At 39.5% G+C, this 22,544-nt stretch overlaps 1 protein-coding gene across 1 annotated transcript in view; it reads right to left on the bottom strand.

Moving 5' to 3' along the window:
• The window catches only part of plcb1l (phospholipase C beta 1-like), a 115,516-nt gene that overhangs the window by 14,461 nt on the left and 78,511 nt on the right, over positions 1-22,544 (bottom strand). The window contains exons 12-28 of the mRNA XM_055185507.2: positions 20,433-20,515; positions 20,077-20,161; positions 19,520-19,694; positions 16,584-16,706; positions 16,438-16,493; positions 16,080-16,176; positions 13,910-13,994; positions 13,684-13,808; positions 13,261-13,415; positions 11,507-11,671; positions 10,256-10,355; positions 7,949-8,053; positions 6,872-7,014; positions 4,248-4,365; positions 2,910-2,963; positions 2,555-2,774; positions 500-659 (exon numbers count right to left, since the gene is read on the bottom strand). Coding sequence (XP_055041482.2) covers positions 500-659; positions 2,555-2,774; positions 2,910-2,963; positions 4,248-4,365; positions 6,872-7,014; positions 7,949-8,053; positions 10,256-10,355; positions 11,507-11,671; positions 13,261-13,415; positions 13,684-13,808; positions 13,910-13,994; positions 16,080-16,176; positions 16,438-16,493; positions 16,584-16,706; positions 19,520-19,694; positions 20,077-20,161; positions 20,433-20,515 — 2,049 coding nt within the window. The remainder of the gene's footprint in view (positions 1-499; positions 660-2,554; positions 2,775-2,909; positions 2,964-4,247; positions 4,366-6,871; positions 7,015-7,948; positions 8,054-10,255; positions 10,356-11,506; positions 11,672-13,260; positions 13,416-13,683; positions 13,809-13,909; positions 13,995-16,079; positions 16,177-16,437; positions 16,494-16,583; positions 16,707-19,519; positions 19,695-20,076; positions 20,162-20,432; positions 20,516-22,544) is intronic.

Raw genomic sequence — 22,544 nt, 5'->3', positions numbered from 1 at the left:
TAAGCTAATAAGACCCTATGTAGTTAAAAGTGAGAATTGGTCCCTATACTAAAGTGTTACCGAGATTCATAAATCATCTAAAAGCTTTCCATTGATGTATGGTTTGTAAGGATAGTACAATATTTGGTCGAGATACAACTATCTAAAAATCTGAGGGTGCAAAAAAACTAAATATTGGGAAAATATTTGAAGTTGTCCAAATGAAGTCCTTAGCAACCCATATTACAAATGATAGATAGAGAAATGTACTAGATATCTTCATGGAGCAATTGTGGTTTTGAGAAAGCTCTTGCAGTTTTAGGGTGTGATACGCATCAGCGGTCGAAACAGCGACTGAGCTCACAATATGTTGTGTAGCGTATGCTGCCGGAGACTTTACAGTGAAGCTTTGATGGCTGAAAGCAGCAAGTGAGATGAAGGGCTAATCACAGGCATTTTAATCTAACATTCATGAGCAATCTCTTCTACTATGAGTTTTGATTTCGGTGTGAGGAGTTACCAGTCTGACGTGTTCTCGTTTGAGGTATTTTTCACTGTAATATTGCTCTTGTCTGAGAGTCAGAAGCTCCTGTTGCTGCATCTCCTTCAATTCTGTGAGTTTCTGAGTATTCTCCTCATCTAGAGCTGATAACTGCTGGTCCAGAGAAGATGAACCAGACCTGCACACACGCACACACGCACGCGCACGCACTCACTCACTCACACACACACACCCACACACACACACACACACACACACACACACACACACACAGAAAATTCATTTTACAGTAAGGTTAGGCAGTTGTGTAGCAGCTGGCATCATAACAAATTACACAATAAAAGGGGAAAGATGGTACCTCTCTAAAGCCACGTTGTCTCTTTTTAATCACCTGTCACATGTCTCATTCACCCATAAGACAACACATAACCTTACAATAATTACTCATGTGTAAAATTCATTCATGTTTACTGTTAGAACTTACAGCAGATTTGTTAGCACTTTTGATTTGCAGACGCTGTGGAGGAAATAGATGGTGCATTCAAGTCTTCCTGGGTAAGTTTTGTTTATGATATCAGATGCGTTCCTTTCTCAGCACAATATGGTGGTGTACCTTCTTCAAATGAATTGCACAAAAATACTGCAAATACTTTACATACAGAAAATGTATTTGTGTCAAGTGTACATTGCTTTTTATTTTTTTTTATGCTACACTTGTTACATTGCAATGCTGTCACAGACAGCTTATTTTGTTGGAAATATAAAGCCTGGCAACCTTTAATAACTTGCGCTGCATCTATTAATTCTTCACTTTTATTTACACCTTTGTGGCTGAATTTAAACATCTCATAAATATGATATACCTGACATGACTTAAATGCATCCCTCCCTACACATGTTCCCGCTCTCTACAACTAAATACCACAAACACTGTCACTTGCCTGGTCGGGCCAGTGAGGCACCATCCCTAAAGTTTTTCATTTGCACAGAAAGAAAATGCATGTGTAACAGTATATATTGGATATGTGCATGTAGATCTTACAGTTTTTTTAATTGCTAAACGACAGTGGGCACAACTGGAGTCACATGTGCAAAACACTAACTACAATCTGCACAGCAGCAGTTCATGTGGACCAAACTCTAGTTCATTTTTCATTGCTTGAACACAGTTTTCAAAACTTTACACACTTATTCCATGACTTTAAACACAACCTGCACAACACTGTGGATTTACAGCACTTTGTTCAAATGCTAACACACTGCTGTCAAAACTGTCAACCACACATTCAAAACACAATTGATTTAAGCGTTGTGCCTTTCAAACACTGCTGATTGCAATATCAGCTGAAAGGCTAAGCAGGTGTCTTGTTTAGCCCCTTAAATATTTGTTTGAATTACAGTATGTTCTTTTAGTTTCTACTTTTTTTCTAATTACTGTCATTCAGGTAATTACTCCAGACTATTGAAGCAAACTGCTAATTTTCATTTACCTTAAAGAAAAAAATTAATAAATCATGTGATAAATCAATCAATAACTACATAATTATTTGAAGAAAACATTACTTTGTATGAAGTCACTGAAATTGTTGAAACTGTAAAGATGAAAAGTTAGTATGTTGTGTATTGGTGTTTGATGTTAGTGTTTTTCCTCTCAGTGTGTTGTGAGTGACAGTGTGTGTTATCTCAGTGAGGGTTGTGTTTAGTGTTTGGCTGCACTGAGCTGTTTTGAGTCATGTATTAAGAGTTGTGCTCACGTGACTTTTGGTAATGCAGACTGTAGTTAGTGTTTTGCACATGTAGCTCCAGTTGTGCCCACTGTCGTTTAGCAATCGAAAAAAACTGTAAAGTGACAGCACACCAAATAAATTTCATGTCTACAAAAAATGTATTTGAATGAAATCTAAATAATGAAACGATATTGGATTGAAACGTAATTGAACCGAAACCATAGAAAAATGAATTGAATCGAATAGCCAAATTGGTCGCAATACTCAATGCCAGAGTTTCTTTAGCTGTACTAGTTAAGCACTGCACAAGCAATACGTTTGGCAGATGACCGGAAGGAAATCTCACCTGTTTTTCCCGTCTCGTCTAGCAGCTTTCTGAGATGCGGACCGCCGTCGCAGGAATTCTCTCTGCAGCTGCTTCTGTCTGCTCTCGTGATCTTTGATCATATCTTTAGTTTTCCTGCTGTGTTTCTTCATCAGATCCTTTAGGTCTTTATAAAGTTTCTTCTGCTCTCTGATGTAACACTTCTGCTGTTTCAACTGCTCAAGGGTCAAAGCTTCCACTTCTGTCACACACACGCACGAATGCACGCACGCACGCACGCACACACACACACACACACACACACACGCAGCGTGCTTTACAAACATCAGTGAGTCATCCATAAATTGACACGAAATGCATCTGAGATTTGTGGTACCTGTTAAAACACTTTGAACAATATCCTCAGACTTCACAGCAGGTTTAACCCCATCTAAACAAAGAGACATACAGAGAGATAATACAGCTTAAAGGTGCTCTATGCATTTTCGGAATTTTTGTCAAACAGCGACCCCTAGAGTTGCTGGAGAATACTCGCAACTGTCGTAATTTCCCACCCCCACTAGTACACCTCCGAAGATAATGACCAGTTCATGTTTCACAATTTCACACAAATATAAGGCTACTGCATGTCTACTAAACTACAGATGATGGTAATAGGATAATAAGAAGTTTATTCCAAGTGTAGAGTAGGCCTATAATAATAAAGTAGCCTACCGCGTTTGCTGGCTTATTACATTTTTACATGATTGCAGCTAAATCACAAGTAAACAGTCTATAGTCTATGTCTACTGTATCATTTAATTTTTGTTCTTGTTAACATTACAAAATGCCATGACAAAGTTAATTGTGTACGTTGCATTATTGTATATCATTGGTCGTTATAATGTCACTATACATGATTATTGCTATTTATCATAATAGTTTGCAAATTGTGCATGTTTACACTATTTACAACATCTAGACTTATTTATGTCCAGATAATTATGTGAGATATTGACAACTGTTGTCATGATAATCGCATGACATACTACAAGCAAGCGCAACAACATACAACACAGACCGCAAACAAGTTTACAATAAGAGATTTACTTACTAGTCCATCAACAAGATCGCCAGATCAACATCTCATCCAGTGCTGTCTTTAAGCTCACGCCAACGAGTAAAAACCTGACCGAGTGGGACTCTTGTCCGGTTCCTAACGCTGTCAGATTCTCTTTTCCTTTTCCTATTCTTTTCTGAATGCGCTTTCTTAACTTTTAAATCGTTTAGCATCACGTCTCAAATTCACGCGTGCAGTTGTTGTTATAGGCTTGATCGACTTCATGCGCCGCTGCAAGAACCGACAGCCGGATGACGTCAAAGTGCCGTCTCGGATCATTCTCGCGGTACTTTGACGTCATCCGGCGGTCGGTTATTGCAGCGCCACACGAAGTCGAACAAGCCTAACGTGTGTGACATCGTTGCCGTAAAGCAAGTCGTGATTCTCGCGAGATTTGTCAGGGGCGGTTCTCTCAAGCTTGCATTGCTGGTTTTGCTAGCGGCATCCTCCCCGAGCTTTAACAGGAGGATGATTCGCCCTACTAAGACTTTGTTTACCAACTTTGAAGCTGTTATATTAAGGTAAAATAACTGCATAGTGTGTCTTTAAACTGTACACTACAGTATAGGCATGCTTTATGAAAAGCACTCGATTTGTGCATGTGTGCTCGTATACCTGCTGATGGACTTTGCTGACTGGCCACAGATGATTTGGGTGAGATGTTGTGGTTGTTTAGCCCATTTTCAGCTGCTGGGTTAGATTCACTCATGATCTCTGAGAGTCTCTCGTTTGCCTGGACCAAACACAACCCACAATGTAAGACAGCTACAATTTAAAAAGACAAACTACATAACAGTATCGACCTGGGACTATGACATGGTAGCATCCTCAAAACAGCAAGTGTACTACAGTATTCTTTAGACTGTAAATACAAATGAAAAAATAATGGATATTTTTTCATAATGGATTCATACTTTAAGGTGTCAGTCATTGTGACTTCTAATAACATGCCAAATAAACACACAAAACACACATTATATCTTCAGCTGCTAAAAAATGAAAACATTTCAATCATACCTTCACTGCTGTCCACAATGAGTAAACATACTGATGGTAACCAAGTCTCAGCATGACTAAACTAATACTAGTCAAATCCAGATTGATCTCTGTGTAGCTTTATAACATGCCACTTGGCAACAGATTATGCTTGCTGGCTCAGCGAGAGATATCCCATGAGGCCATCTGATCTCAGTCCAGTGTGTTGCCAGGTACCAGGTACCATCTGTGTTACCTCTTACAAAAACTCTGTTCATGAAACCTGCGGCTGAAATTAATTCTTGATCGGCATAACACAAAAATGAAGTGTTGCTGTTAAAGCGGACATAACATGTACATTTGACTTTTTCCATGTTAAAGTGCTATAATTGAGTCCCCAGTGCTTCCATCAACCTAGAAAATGTGAAACAGATCAACCCAGTAACTTAGTTTTAGTAAACCATTCTCTGCAAGCATGTGAAAAAACAGCTCATTGAAATCTGAGTCCCCTTGTGATGTCAGAAGGGGATCTTATTATAATAATACCGCCCCTTAATCTGCACGATCCAACCACAGCACTGCCATTTATCACAGAGATCAGCTCGTTTTAATTTTAAAGGACACACCCAAAAAACAGCACATTTTTGCTCACACCTCCAAACATGTCTGCAAAACACAACTGCAGTATTACGATCCCTGACCCTTAACAATGAATTACTAGGTCACATAACACACAGGTCTGGTTTCACAGTCAAGGCTTAGCTAAAGCCAGAACTAGGTCTTAGTTAAATTAAGATGTTTAAGCATCTTCTATAACCATGCCTTAAAAAAAGACGTTACTGGTGCCTGTCTTGAGACAAATCAATAGCAATGTCTTATTGATCTGTCAGTGCTAGTCATTTTCAGTTGAGATTAAACATGTGTTTTAGTCTAGGACTACAGGCTTAAGCCTTGTCTGTGAAACTGGGCGACAGTTTTCAGCTAATTTCATGTTAATCTTGATCAGCTGTAATGATAGTTTCCTCTAAAAAATAACAAGCTCCTGGAGGCATATCGTGGGCGGAGCAAGTCACGAGCAAGCAACACACATGCAACATTATCTCTGGATAACTTATGATGTCTCCTTGCGTGCGCTTATAAAATGTGTGTCTATTTGAGTGTGTGTGTGTTTCTGTGTGCACAGAAAACAGTTCACTTTAACTTCATATTGCAGTCAAATTGTTTAGAATGGTTTGAATGTTACTCTCTATATAAATTGTTATTTATTCTGTATGATGAGTATTTGAGCGATTATTAACTCTTTCGCCGCCATTGACGAGATATCTCGTCAATCAAGAGAAAACGCTTCCCTGCCAATGATGAGTATTTCCGTCTTTCCGCAATACCGCTATTATCCACAACTTTTTAAACCCGGAAGTATTGCCCTATGGCAAGCTGCTGCATGTCCGTGTCTGTTTTAAAGATTGCTCTGAATGGGATCTCTATGAAAAGTCCGCCACAAAAATGGAATTATCTCTGCTTTTTGCACAAAATGTGGTGTTTTTGCAGAAACCTACCCATATTCAAAAGCTGATTACAAAAGAATTACTGAAGGTAGGATGAAACGTTTTTTTTTTTGTTTGAAAGCAGATGGTCTGTTCTTTCATTTGATATATTGTATGTTTATATATTTAAAGAAGAACATTTTCTGGAAGGCATTAAACTTTTGTGAAAATCATGAAAAATGCTGGCGCTGGCTGGCAAACTTTTTTTTTTAAAAAACGCTGGCGGTAAAAGAGTTAAAGAGATTACTATAATTTATGTGTGATTTTTCCTGAATGTTTTGTGTCTCTTCTGAGTGGGTGGGCCAGCCGTCAATCTAATATGTAGCCTCGCTGGACTCATGACCCGGTTCAGACAGCCCCATTTCAACTAAATCCAGCTTTAAACAAACACACACGCACTACTACGCTGCTACTCAATGCAATAACTGTATCATTTAAGATCCCATGAAAGCCTTGAAACTACCCAAATGTGCGTACGATTCTTTGGTGAAGTAATCCACCTGTGATAGACAGTGTGAACACACAGCATCAAACTGTACTGAGGTCAGTGTTCCACAGATAACATTAAAGCAAACCATTTGAGACCAGTTGCACATAAACATTTTTAAATAACGGAGTTTTTTTTTTTTGGATTTTACTGGAAGATGATTGGTATCAAAACAAATAATAGAAACTGTCCTGACCAAGCAGAACTTTATCATGAGATGGTCTGAATTTCACTTTAGTATGATCTTGGCACAGATTGACCTCTTCTCCGTCCACTTCCTGTGCCCCCTCTTCTTGTGTGAGAGCTGCCAGCTGATTGGCTCTCTGTTCCATCAGACTGACGTACAGGATGGGATTGGATAGGGCCTCGATTACATCTATTATGACATCACAAACAAATAAATTGTTTTTGATTAATTAATTATTTGTATAATGTAACTTTCAGACTTAAATCTTCTTTACAGTCCAACTAGAACATTTATTAGTTAAATCCACATGGAAAATAAGTATTTGAAACATCAGTATTTTTATCAGTAAGGGGATTTCTAAGTGGGCTATTGACACACAATTTCCACCAGATGTAGCCATCAAGCCAAATATTTAATTCATACAAAGAAATGCTGAGGTAAAGTTTGTTTAATACTTATTCCCTGTGTCATTTCACTTTATTTATTATGACTCAACTTGTATACTTAAATGTTCTGATTTCTTTGTATGAATTCATTTGCTTGATGGCTACATCTGGTGAAAATTTTGTGTCAATAGCTAACTTAGAAATCCCCTTACTGATAAAAATGCTGATGTGTCAAATACTTATTTTCCCCGCTGTAACATAATCCCTCACATTTCCATATCATCCTATCAGTTCAACCTGACCCTTAAAAACAGCAGCCAATTGGAACACATCTCATTTACATATTGGAGTTTAATTTGTTAAAAGCCGGGAACACACTTACACCCTGTACACACCAAAAGCGAAGTATCGTGTCCCTCGCTCTAGATTACTCACGGATTTAAGTTTGTATCATGCGGATTTTCCGCTCAAGTTGACTATTTTCAAGTGAATAGGACGTGTTCGCGGGCAATCGCACTGCCCAATTCGATGATTCTAGTGAAATTTGTAGAATTTAAAGGTGCAGTGTGTAAATTTTAGTGGCATCTAGTGGTGAGGTTGCGAATTGCAACCAACGGCTCAGTCCAAATCTTTAAATTATGATTTTGGGCCTGTGACAGACTGGCCATATGTGCAGGGTTTACATGATAGATGACAGGTATCACATCTATATTTATGTCAGGATCTATATCACTTACCTGCAAAGGTGTCTGGGACATAATCTTTGACTTCAGTATAGATGAAGACAGAAGCCAATGTGAGACTTTGGTTCCTCTCGTTCTTCAGGCTGACATAGTGATATCCTGCAGCAGAAACATGCTTTGCATCTGTCAATCATTCATAGCTGCGCTGTCATCTGTCAATCATTCAGATCTGCACAGTCATCTGTCAATTATTCATTCATATCCGCATCGTCATCTGTCAATCAGTCATATCTACAACGTCATCTGTCAATCATTCATATCTGCACCGTCATCTGTCAATCATTCATATCTGCACCATCATCTGTCAATCATTCATATATGCACTGTCATCTATCAATCTTCATATCTCCACCGTCAATCATTCATTCATATCTGCACCGTCACCTGTCAATCAGTCATATCTGCACCGTCATCTGTCAATCATTCATATCTGCACCGTCATCTGTCAATCATTCATATCTGCACTGTCATCTATCAATCTTCATATCTCCACCGTCAATCATTCATTCATATCTGCACCGTCACCTGTCAATCAGTCATATCTGCATCGTCATCTGTCAATCAGTCATATCTACAACGTCATCTGTCAATCATTCATATCTGCACCGTCATCTGTCAATCATTCGTATCTGCATGGTCATCTGTCAATCAGTCATATCTACAACATCATCTGTCAATCATTCATATCTGCACCGTCATATGTCAATCAGTCTTATCTCCACCGTCATCTGTCAATCAGTCATATCTCCACTGTCAATCATTCATTCATATCTGCACCGTCACCTGTCAATCAGTCATATCTACAACGTCATCTGTCAATCATTCATATCTGCACCGTCACCTGTCAATCAGTCCTATCTGCCTGGTCATCTTTCATTCGTTCATATCTGCACCGTCATCTGTCAATCATTCTTATCTGCATGGTCATCTGTCAATCATTCATATCTCCACCGTCAATCATTCATTCATATCTGCACCGTCATCTGTCAATCAGTCATATCTACAACATCATCTGTCAATCATTCATATCTGCACTGTCATATGTCAATCATTCGTATCTGCACCGTCATCTGTCAATCAGTCATATCTACAACGTCATCTGTCATTCATTCATATCTGCACCGTCATCTGTCAATCATTCGTATCTGCATGGTCATCTGTCAATCATTCATATCTGCACCGTCATCTGTCAATCATTCGTATCTGCATGGTCATCTGTCAATCATTCATATCTCCACCGTCAATCATTCATTCATATCTGCACCGTCATCTGTCAATCAGTCACATCTACAACATCATCTGTCAATCATTCATATCTGCACCGTCATATGTCAATCATTCGTATCTGCACCGTCATCTTTCAATCAGTCATATCTCCAACGTCAATCATTCATTCATATCTGCACATTCATCTGTCCATCAGTCATATCTACAACATCAACTGACCATCATTCATATCTGCACTCTCATCTGTCAATCATTCGTATCTGCACCGTCATCTGTCAATCATTCATATCTGCACCGTCAACTGTCAATCATTCGTATCTGCATGGTCATCTGTCAATCATTCATATCTCCACCGTCAATCATTCATTCATATCTGCACCGTCATCTGTCAATCAGTCACATCTACAACATCATCTGTCAATCATTCATATCTGCACCGTCATATGTCAATCATTCGTATCTGCACCGTCATCTGTCAATCAGTCATATCTCCACCGTCAATCATTCATTCATATCTGCACCGTCACCTGTCAATCAGTCATATCTACAACGTCATCTGTCAATCATTCATATCTGCACCGTCATCTGTCAATCATTCGTATCTGCATGGTCATCTGTCAATCATTCATATCTGCACCGTCATCTGTCAATCATTCATATCTGCACTGTCATCTGTCAATCTTCGTATCTCCACCGTCAATCATTAATTCATATCTGCACCGTCAGCTGTCAATCAGTCATATCTACAACATCATCTGTCAATCATTCATATCTGCACCGTCATCTGTCAATCAGTCTTATCTCCACCGTCAATCATTCATTCATATCTGCACCGTCACCTGTCAATCAGTCATATCTACAACGTCATCTGTCAATCATTCATATCTGAACCGTCATATGTCATTAATTAGTATCTGCATGGTCATCTATCAATCATTCATATCTGCTCTGTCATCTGTCAATCATTCATATCTCCACCGTCAATCATTCATTCATATCTGCACCGTCATCTGTTAATCATTTATATTTGCACTAATTTGAATTCATGAGTTGTGTTTGACAGTTTGTACTTGCCAGGTCGGATGGCGCAGACTGGAATTATGCGATGACCAATAAATTTTCCATTTTCTTCATACACAGCTATTCTTAATAAAGCCAACGTTGGAAGCACGACCTAAAATGCACAATACAGCTTATCAAAGCGTTGCATGGAAAATCACTCATTGTCATGTTAATTGTGCATGTTTTAAGTTTTAATCAAAATTTATTTTGGAAATCCATACATATACACAAATACGGAAATTCAATATAATAATTCATCATTCGAGCTGTCAATTCATTAAAATGTTTAATCAAATTAACTACACGATGTGCCGATTTATAAATCTAATTAATTGCATTTAATCACATCATTTTGGCTGAAAAATTACCTCCCAAAAGATCATTTACAGTAATTGTGTTAGAATCCTAGCTTTAGATTCAACATAGACTTTATTATGCATAAAGGCTACATTGTGGCCCTAAAAGTTCATAATTCATTATTTATTATTATTATTGAAATGAAAACGATTAAATCTAAAACCAGTCATTAAGCTATTCATTCAATCAGTTCAAATGGCTGATTTATTCAGGAACAAAGCAAGGGACTAAATTCAGATTTTGATGCTACACAACTTGAATCCTGGTTTGGTAGTAAGTAATTTCACAACAGTTCTGCTGTGATTTTGTTTATCTGCTCTGTTTCATTGGCAAAATACATTGGACGTTTGCAATCTTGCTGATATTCGGGAAAACAGCTCTCTAGCTTGTGTGGTATTGTTCAAATGAACAAAAAACAATGAATGAGCAAGTACTTGAATGCACAGTGTTTTAACTGTTTGCCCCATTCACAACAGAAAGCTAATAATAATCTTTTATAATTTGTTTGGTTGGGGCCTATTTTTGCTGGAAAAACAAGCTTTCTCTGCATCTTTGCATCATTTCGTCACATCAATTAGAGAATATCATGTAAGTGTCAATTTATTTGTCCCTTACTTCTGAGGAATCAACTTCTGTAAAAAAAATAATAAAAGCTCAAACTGTAGAAATTATCCAGTCAATATGGAAACGCAACCAAGATTGTGCTAAAATATCAGCAGTGCTTTTCAACATTTGAAGAAATTAAATCAATAAAATGTATTAAATAAAAATGTATTTTAAATCAAGAATTAAATTAGAGAAGAAATCTGGAAGAAATCTGAAATGCAAGACAAACCAAAGCTTGGGTCTTAGGAGGTTAAACAAGTTCAAAGTAAACAATGTATTTATAATATGGTGTGGGCATACTTTTTTGAAGACTATTGGATCTTCATCCCAAACTGGATTAACCGCATTGCTCTGTGACGTCTTAGTCTTAAACGCTTTCCGTTTGGTGTCCACTGGCAGGCCAAACATCTCCACCTCTGCATAAACACCAACTCTTTTATCAGAAAGGAACTGACCGGATATAATCTGTTATATAAAAAACAGAAACAGACAACTCTTGTCTTCATATGTTGGGAAAAACTTTTAGGACATCAATCATTCGTCTAAGAATAATTCAGCACCTGGATACTCACTTCATTCATATATAGAAGCGCCACAAAAATATTTCAGTTTCAGTTCGATATTCAGCAATAAACAAACTAAGAAAAGTGTTAAGATGGCCAAAGACAATGTCGGTGTCAGTCTATTGTGGTTGCGGTAAAGATTGAAAGATCAAATCATTTACCTTATAGCTTGCGAGACAATACATCACTTAAAGGGACACTTTACCGATTTGCATTAAGCTTTGTATTGTTAGAACCCCAGTCATGTTTTTAAATGGTCGTACATCATTCCCCCAGTTTCCCTTGAGATGTGAGAAATACAGATTTCCGTGAGGCACTTCCTTCTTTCAATGATGTAAAAATCGTCATTTTGCGTCATTGAAAGAAGGAACTGCTGTATCTTTGTCGAGGTTGAAAGACTACAGACACTCATTCCTCATTTTTCCAAGGTGGGTGCTATGGGTGGGACCCACACACGCTAAAGACCTATTACAGATCAGTGAGTGGGACTTATACCAAAAACAAACGAAAAAAATTGATCAACATTTCTGCATCAGATCAGGATATGGACGTTTGTTTGGTGAATGGTCCCGTGCAAGAGAGGTACTTTGCGCGTGTTTGTCCGTGTTTATTTTACGGACGTTTTTTGGCTCACGAGCACAAGCGCTGAGCCAGTGCATCTGTGGAGTATACGTATTGTGCGGTGGACGCGTTTGTGTGCAGGATGCGGCATTTCATCTTTGGGAACATACATGTTTGGCCATGCACTCTCAAAAATAAATGAGAAACTGAATAAAGCTTGCTCCTACCAAGCTTTGTACCAGCGTGGTCCTGGATAAATATTTTAGAATCCTAAACTAGAAGCGACAGCCAAAGCCTGCAGGGATAAACGGACGTCTGACTATAAAGTGAGTGTTTCTATTTTCTTTGTTATACTAACGTGGCATTTATGTACACAATAGCATATCGGAGCGGTGTTCCGATCAATGGGAGTGGCTTGCAGAGCTGTGCATTGGGGTGCATTGTGGGAGTTGTAGTTTTCCATACAAATGTGCCCTAAAGTCACGCACGTTCTGTCTTTTCTCAGTCAAATAGGCACAAAATTCTAAATGTATGTTACATTTCGACTACAAATATGACCCACTTTCAATAAAGATTAATGTTTCTACCGATGAAATGTCTCTTTAATTGATCAAATTTAATCCGATTATTTTCCAATTACAAGTGAAGGCCTTAGAAACATTTAGTTCACATTTAACACCCAAATAAATATAATTTTTTTCTTGAAATTAAATATCAGCAAGATACGTTGGACATCTGTTCTTAACATCAGATTCACGAAAGCTAAATGTCTGCGGTGGTGGAAATAATTGACAACGATTTACTAAGAATAAAAGATGAAAATATCTACATTTTGAACCAGTGCTTAACCCCCCTTTGAAATTCACTCTCTAGACTCAGACTCCCACTTCCACCCCGAGTGTTCAGATCACAGACAGACCACAGACTAACCTTTACAGACAGTGTGTGAGCTACGATCCCATCCACTGTACCCTTTGTGAAAGGGTCGAAGCTTTTGTCCGTTCTTCGCATAAACTCAGGCTTTATTCGATAGCCACATTTTCCATTGTACTCAAATATTCCAAGATTCAACTGCATGGGAAGATCTGACACACACACGCACACACATAAATTGGTTTATGGGGATAGACACAATGACTCATATAATGCCCAAACTATATATTCCACCCCCTTCCCCTATCCAGAAAGCTCACAGAAAACATTGTTTAATTGATTAAATTAGCATTTTGTAATGTGTATATCGCTGCTTGTACTGTACTTTAGATACATTTCATGATGCCTGACATTTGTTGACACTCCATCAACATAAACACATCGAAATAAAAGGAAAAACAGAGCCAGGACATCACGTACCCATGGTCTGGAAGTTCAAAGCAACCAGCTGACATCCGGCGTTCCAGAAGACCTGAGGCATGTAATTAGAGGAGTCCACTCGGGTTCCTTTAGGATAAATTCTGCTCAGCTGTAGTTTATTGTATCTGTGTAAATGAGTTAAGAATCTTGAACAGATAAAAAGAGCATCTGGGATCAAAGTTTTAAAATTAACAATTTACGATCACCACAAGCACAAAAAAGATAGTCAACAAACTCCACAGGTGATTCCTTGAGCAGATCCAGAGCTTTGGTCTCAACAAACGATGACATTTCATAACTTCGATCAATTTCTGCAAAAAGTACACAGAACACAAATATATAAGCATATCTATGTGCAAGTAGCTGACATTTGGGTTTAAAGTCTTAAAATGTTGAGAAAATGAGCTAACATCTGATGAAATCTTTTTGCACTCCTGTAGCAATGGAAGGATCATTGGACTTTCTAAAAAGCATTGTGTGGGTGTGTATTCTCTGAGATCACATAAATAAAGGTCAGTCTGTATGGTCCTTATTTTCTCAAAACCATAGAGCATTGAATCACACTGTGATAATCGCAGCTTGTGAACCTAACCACAAATCTACACAATTGCATCTTAGTTTATTGACCTATGACCTAAAATGATTAATCTTCCATACACGTTAACAGTGTTATTGATCAACTATGTGAACAATAAAGGGGAAGCATAGTAAGAGAGATAATGTCACAAAACAAAGCTTCATCTCAAGGTTTTCAGTAATGTCATGAGACAATTTTGTGAAGCAGTAAATGTCCACCGTCTATGCCTGGTATAATAACACCTGCTAAATCTAGTCAGACAGACCATTGAGGTCATTGATTAAAGCATTGTGTTTATTCTATCCTCCATCACTTTGGTCTCCTGCCTGCTGCCTCGTAGAACCAGATCTTTGAGTTAGTCCTTTTCTTGATGAACAGAAGGAACTGGATCTAACCCTTGGATCTGTAGGATTTAAAATTTTTTGCATAGTCATGGTTGAATCTATCCAAATGTTGCCCAATGAAAAGGTCTAGTAATCGGCGTCCACCTCTTACTGGTAACAGATTTGTCTCGCCATGAAGACGAGTGCAGAACAGCTCTCGCTTCTTGCAGGTTTACGTGAACAAAGGCCAGTCAACAAAAGGAGTGAAGCAATTTTAAAGTGCCAGACAGATCCAAAATCAAAGATTACCTGTATTGCAGTATATCATGTAGCTGTCCATCAATGTGAACAATGTGCAAAGTAGTTAAACCAAAAAGTGCACGATTAGGTTTTTGGCTTCTAAAGTAGGGAGTCGACTCTGAATCGCTGAAATGATTCGTCATATAGTTTGAATCTTCTGTCCGTCTCTATCTATGTAGATACGAACACTTTGCATAATAATCTCTGCCTGCAGTCTTGCCCGGGAGAAACAAAAACTCTGATCTGCACACAGACACTTCAGCTAGTGTGTTAACATCATGTTGAGAAGACACTGTGTTTTCAGCTGTAAAGGCAAGTTTGTGTTGTTTTCACTGCCAAAGGATGAAGATGTAAAGAATCAGTGGTTAAAATTTAATTACTTTTTCAAGGAGGGCTATACTAAACATTTGGCAATGAAAGATGGTTCAGTATACCCACTTTATTTGGATCAACATGCGTCTCTTAACCTAACCTGTAAGTATAATTATTACATTATGTGTTTATTTTCACCCGAGTGTTCTAAAATGTCTAGTTTACTGTAATGTCTTATCAGCAAGCTGCGCTAGCAACGCATCTTGCAGTTAAAACTACTGTTTAGCTGTGGCCGGTTAGCTTACATACTTGCTTAAATGAGTGTAAAATGTTAGTGTCTGTCGTCGTTTTTATTGCTTGGATTAATGATGAATGATGTGTATTGCTGTCGGTAATGTCTTCTCAGTAAGTCATGTTAGCACGAGTTCAATACATGTTGCTATTGTTGGTCTGTGCGGAGACTGTGTCAGTTGACCAATCAGAGCAGAGCAGGCTACCGAAAGGTGGGGTTTGGGCAGACGTAGTCGTTGAACAACTTCACACGAATCGTTTGGGGGATCTTTGAGAAATGGGATAATATTAAATGTATATTTTGAGAAAATGGCAGTGTTTTTTGACCTTGCATGCATTTAAACCTGTTGTTGGGGACTCCTTAACAATATGAAGACGCTTAGAAATTGGACCTGACCAGCACTTTAAACACAAAAACTGCACGAAAACAACTGAGAGCATTTTGACATCTCAAAAAAACTCCAACTCGACACCGGCTCTCCATGACAAGCACAACCTTGATAATTTTAACACATAAAAAGACTACTGTATTAAAGACACAGGACATCTGTTCTTTCAGCTTTATGCTAAGACACCAGAACAGTCTGACTTACTTTTGCTTGCCTCAAAGGAGTTGAATTTGACAGGCTGAACATAGTTGACTAAGTTGGACATCTCCTCTGTGGGAAATACTTCATTTACAGCCGTTCCCTACAGAGACAACAGAGACACTGTGAACTCACTAAAGTTTCAATTGTGTGAAATGTCTTTGAATGGACAGAAAGTACTTCAGCCTAACTTATGGTAAAGGTGAGGTTAGGGTTAAGAGTGATGATGGTCCATGGTAATGTTCCCAGTGATGACAATAGGATGCTACTGCATACTGAGAGCATGAAATGATATAGTGACTGTGATCGTTCAGGTTAGGGTTAGGCAGATTTAAACTGCTGTTTTGTAAGGTGGACAATTTACCTCGTCGATAGACTTTTTACTTTCATCGTTGTCGTCACTCTCTGCGTCCAGTTCACCTGATGAACGTGGCGCATACACTTAGATTATGAGATTCATTCTGAGGAGACCAGTACATGCATTCACTGATGTTTCTTTAATCAACAAACCTTTCTCATCAGCCAACCAAACTCCTGAGGTTTTATCCATGGACTCAATTCCCTGGCATTTTCCTTCTCCTGTCTGGTTCCCATCTGCAGGAACGCTGTCAGGTAGATCCTGAAGTGTTGACCCTGTAATATCAAGCACATTTTTTCCCACTTTTTTTTTTCCAGGTACAGGACTGTACTTTTCAGGTACAAAAATTTAATCAATATTATTCAATGATACATATTATATACATATAATATACATATAATATTATACAGTTAATTAAGTAAAGATTAATCCTTCAATCCTAACCCTAACCCTTTCAAAAGTCAAGATCTTTGCCTGTTGTTGTCTAAACTTTCTAACTATGGCTTACTTAAAGGCGGAGTCCATGATGTTTGAAAGCCAATGTTGATATTTGAAATCACCTAAACAAACATGCCCCTACCCCAATAGAATCTGGACCTTCTGTTGATAGACCCGGCCACACATACGCAACCCGGCAAGGATGTCAGTTAGTAGACACGCTCCTTACTGCTGATTGGCTATAAGCGTGTTTGGGTAGTCGGCTTGTCTCCTTTTCCAAAGCGTTTTTCAAACATCGTGGACTCCGCCTTTAAGGCCCAATCACACTTTACCGGACCGAACCGTACCCAAGTGCTCCCCCAGCTCCCCTGCTCCCATACTAACCCTTATGATCTGTACCAGAGTACGCTTACGTCATTAAAAGATGCTTTTGAGGAAAACTGGAAGATATGTGCGATAAAGCTCATCATTTATGGCTTATTAGCAGTGGCAGCCGGTGATTTCTCTTCCGAGGGGCACGAATTCAGAATATGTGTTCGTTGCATCATGTTAACCATGTGCATTATGCATCTTGTCAAAATAAGTGCCTGCTGCACACGTGTCGAAAGGGTTTATGATAAAAGAGACACTAACGTTCACAAAATACTCGCAAAACACTCACTTAACACTAAACTCTGATTACACATGCGATTAAGGATGTATTTGGCAAACGTGAGCATCTCTATCATAAACCCCTTCTAAGGGTTTGCAGCAGTAATGTATTTTGTGTGATGCACATAAGTTGTACATCACACCTGAACAAACCCATATTTTGAAATGAAGCGCCACACACGTGACGTGCTAAATGCATGCGCCCTCGAAAAAGAAGTCACCGCCCGCCACTGCTTATTAGGTGTGCCTTGCAGATTCATTGGCACATGACATGAGACCCGGGATTTGGTTTGTCTTTTTTTCAGATTTCTTCAAGCTATTTTGGGGTTAGGAAAAACAATAAATATAATAACCAAATATTTTTCTTAGAACATGAAGCAGTGTATTTCTTCATGTTTGTGTACAACAGGTTTCAGTTACACAGAATTAAGTATTATGGTCCAAACATTAGAAAAAAATGATGTCCACGTATGTAGACATCCAGCACAGGTCTTAGAAGGTAAAAGCAATTGCATAGCAGACTGCTCCAAATCTCTCAAGCAGTTATGTAATGTCATAAACCGATCAGTCCACGCAGCGTGCATGATGTGGGATCGTTTGAGATGCGGTGACACGCGGCTGCATGTATTTGTGCTGCACATATCAGAATATTTTACAGTGACCAGTGATGTAACGTTGTGTGAAAAAACATATGATTGGCTCAAAGTGCTGGAAGAATATCACCTTTCTTAACAAGTTGCTGTTTAAGTCTGAAGGAGAGAAAAAGAGAGATCACGTTCGTAAACGAACTTAATTGTACAGTTCATCTAGTTTATAAAGAAATGAGCAAAGTAGACTTCTGAATAGAATGAATTAGAGGTTGTCAACTATTCCGTATTAGTCGGGACGTCCTGTATTTTGGGCCAAATTGATTTGTCCCGTATGTGACCTCCCGCGTCCCTGTCTCGCTGCATGATTTCGAACAAGCAGCAAGAGCAACTCTGCAAAGGCTACGCTTAAGATACGATCACTTCATCACCGCACTTGCTACGTGAATATGTGCTGCTTACGTTTATTCTTGCTGTAATAATGAGTCTGTTTTTCATATTTATAAAATCTGATATGCTCCGCAGAACCTACTCAGTTTAAAGACACACCTTGTGCTGCTTTATATGTATGCATTCTAGCTATAAACTAGTGAAGTATCGACTCCAGGAAGAATAGCTGTGTTTTCACAGCTAATGGAGATCGGAATAAATACAAATACAAATAAACTCAATAATTAATCAACTCAATAATCAAAATTAAATTAACCCTAATATTAAAGACGGTTTGTTTGTTTGTGTTTATTTATCAGGATAATGTCCAGTTACATTAAAAAGATGACTGCACCAGATTTAGCATTAAGCTACTTTCCATCTGTAGTCCTAATATCATATGTTCATACAATCATTCAAGTAAAAAATAAATCAATCGATTTCGCACTAGATTCAATAAAAAATTATTTGTATTTGTTTAATCCAACAATTTTTTCCTTTATTTGATGTCCAATTATTACCTTTTTTGTTTATTTTTAGCATGTTTGGTCCTTGATTTAGCATGAATGCAAATCAAGTTTTTTTTTTAATGCAAATCAAGTTAAATGAACACAAATAAAAGTGTCAAACTGACTGAGACAAGCATTCAAAACTCAACACATTCTGTAATGTGCTGAAGCTGATTGATCACCAGGGGGCAGCATCACACAGCACACGTTTCTAATGATGGGATGCATGACTGAACGCTCAGTCTGAACGTGTTAATCAATAACTAGACTGTCCTGACGGTGCTAGCTGAAGTAACTTTGTCTCAAGTTAACAAAAGTTACAAATTAACCAGCAAACTGAACAAAATGCTTCTCAAAGACATTCTCAAATCTAGTTGATTACATTAAAGTCTAAAGCCAGTGAGAGTTTTACTGTCGAATCGAAGAAACTCCTGTGGATGTAAATTGACACGAACGGGAATGAGTTCTGCACACCTGCACGGGGGGATGAAGGCCCACACACGCTGGACGTATCGCTGTACGTGTTGGACGTCTCCTCGGACAGCTTTTTCTTTGAGCTTCCGTCACCTTTATGTGAATTCTTTTTGTTCTTGATGAGAATTTTGCCTATTAGTTCAGCAGGGCTGGGTAGAGGAACGCCGGCCTCCAGCTGAACACAGAAAAAAACACAGGTGTGTTAGAAAACACGTATGTACTCTGAACGCTACACGCATCTGAAAGCTCCACACAAATCTTCATGTTATTTGAACATGAACGAATGTCAGGTCCCTTCTTCTTTACTGGAAGAGAACAACATTACATGAATTCCTTTACAGCACACAAAGTAGCTTTCAACCATTACTATGTAAAGCAGGAAAATAGGGAGGGGAAAAGGCTAACATTTAGATTGCATGGGTGACCAGACCGGATTAAACCAGTAAGTGTCATAAAGCTGTTCAGCGACTTTCAGAGATGAAAGGAAAACCGGAAAGGTCATCAAGTCAATGATGGTGCAGTGTGTATGTGTGTGTGTGTGTAACGTCCAAACTCACAGGATACTTCTCTAGCGCTTCTGTGAGCAGAGCATCACCAAATATTGATCTGCAATACTCGGCCATCTTTGCCTGCTGCTTGAGACTGTGAGACACAAACAGAGAGAGAGTTTCACACATAAGCATGGAGTATAGTCTTTTTTATGTGTATGCGAACATACGCGCACAAACGCACAGCTTTCTGAAGCGTAGTCTATTTGACTCGTACAGTACGTGTGCATGTGTGCAATGCATCTTTTGGGCTACATTCTCCTGTACGTGCATGTGTGACCTACGTGTACAATGTATGGATAAGGAATAAAAGACTGTTTAAAATGATGAATCATTTGCCCAAAAACATCTTTGATGACACTTACGAGTCCACATGGTTCTCAAAAGACAGAATAATGGGAAACTGGGAGGTCTTGAAGGCGCTCTCCCCGATGGCTTCTATCACGTCCTTGAAAACAGGAGACACATTACATTCATTCATTTAGCAGATGCCTTTTTTCAAACATTTTGTTTAAGTAGTGTAGTTTACAGACCTGGTTTACATATAATTTACATATTTTGGCGGGGCATCAAATTGGGTTTGTATATTAAATTATTATTATGATTATTATTTACTAAATGATTTTTAAAGAATCATTTTTATATAAGTTCTTTACTAAAGTAACTTTTTGCCCATTGATAATAGTGTGAATTCTAGCAATTTCTGTGTTAAAAATGGTTTACAATACAAATCTAATCATATTTTAGAATGAGCCCCCAAAGCCGGCAAGTGGCAGCAACAAGAACTGGCGGTGCCCCTTTGGCTCAACCAAGGATCCAGTGGCCCCAATCCTCAAAGAGAGCTGAGTGGCACCAGTTCGATGAAGACGTGAACCAGATCCTGGAAGTGACAGCTAAGGGGGATGTGGACCATCGATTGTTAACGATGACCACTCTCATAGTGAACATTGCAGCTGAGCGATTTGGATCTGTGACACCCAAACCCACTCCATCGGCATACACTGCAAGCCACAGAGTGAGGAAAATCAAATGTCTCAGGGAAGAACTCAAGCTACGAAAGAGGCAGTACAAGGCAGCAGGGGAAGTAGAGAGAGCTGGCCTAGCAGATCTGATAGGAATCCTGAGGAAACAACTTTTGACCCTTTGTAGGGCAGAGTACCACAGGAGGAGGCGGAAAGAGAGAGCAAAGAAGAGGGCAGCATTTTTGGCCAACCCTTTCAAATTGACCAAGCAGCTTCTTGGCCAAAAGAGGACTGGCCAACTCACCTGCTCCAAGGACGCGATCAACAACCACCTCAAGGCCACCTACTCGGACCCGAACAGAGAACGACCATTAGGGCCATGCGATGCACTGCTGACACCACCAGAGCCCACAGTAGAGTTCAACCTGAAGGAGCCCTGCCAGAGTGAAGTGGAGGAAGTGGTGAGGAGAGCAAGGTCAAGCTCAGCACCAGGCCCAAGCGGAGTGCCTTACAAGGTATACAAGAACTGCCCAAAGCTTCTACACAGACTCTGGAAGGCCCTGAAGGTCATCTGGAGAAGAGGCAAGATTGCCCAGCCATGGAGGTATGCTGAGGGAGTGTACATTCCAAAAGAGGAGAAGTCTGAGAACATCGACCAGTTTCGTGTCATCTCCTTGCTCATCGTGGAGAGTAAAATATTCTTCAGCATTGTGGCCAAGAGACTCTCCAACTTCCTGTTGAGCAATAAATACATAGACACGTCTGTGCAGAAAGGAGGTATTCCGGGAGTCCCAGGGTGCCTGGAACACACAGGGGTGGTAACCCAGCTTATCAGGGAAGCAAGAGAAGGCAAGGGGGACCTGGCCGTGCTGTGGCTAGATCTCACCAATGCATATGGCTCAATACCCCACAAGCTGGTGGAGGTCGCACTGGAGAAACACCACGTCCCTCAGAAGGTTAAAGGCCTCATCCTGGACTATTACAGCAAGTTCAGCTTGAGGGTCTCCTCTGGCCAGTTAACATCAGATTGGCACCAGCTTGAGGTAGGGATAATCACTGGTTGTACCATCTCAGTGACTCTCTTCGCGCTGGCAATGAACATGATGGTCAAGGCAGCCGAGACAGAGTGCAGAGGTCCCCTCAGCAAGTCCGGAGTAAGGCAACCTCCCATTAGAGCCTTCATGGACGACCTCACAGTGACAACAACAGCAGTGCCAGGAGCAAGATGGATTCTCAGAGGGTTGGAGAGGCTCATGGTATGGGCACGCATGAGCTTCAAACCAGCAAAATCCAGGTCCTTGGTGCTAAAGAAGGGGAGAGTCACTGATAAGTTCCGCTTCAAGTTGGGAGAACATCAAATCCCGTCAGTCACTGAGAAACCAGTGAAGAGCCTCGGGAAGGCCTTTAACTGCAGCCTCAACGATAGAGACTCCATCAGGGAAACCAGCACTTCCATGGAGGACTGGTTGAGAGCCGTGGACAGATCAGGGCTCCCTGGAAGATTCAAGGCTTGGG

The sequence above is a fragment of the Misgurnus anguillicaudatus genome, chromosome 18 (genome assembly GCF_027580225.2).
Source record: "Misgurnus anguillicaudatus chromosome 18, ASM2758022v2, whole genome shotgun sequence".
Taxonomy (NCBI): Eukaryota; Metazoa; Chordata; class Actinopteri; order Cypriniformes; family Cobitidae; genus Misgurnus; species Misgurnus anguillicaudatus.
This window is presented reverse-complemented; position numbering and strand designations above follow the sequence as displayed.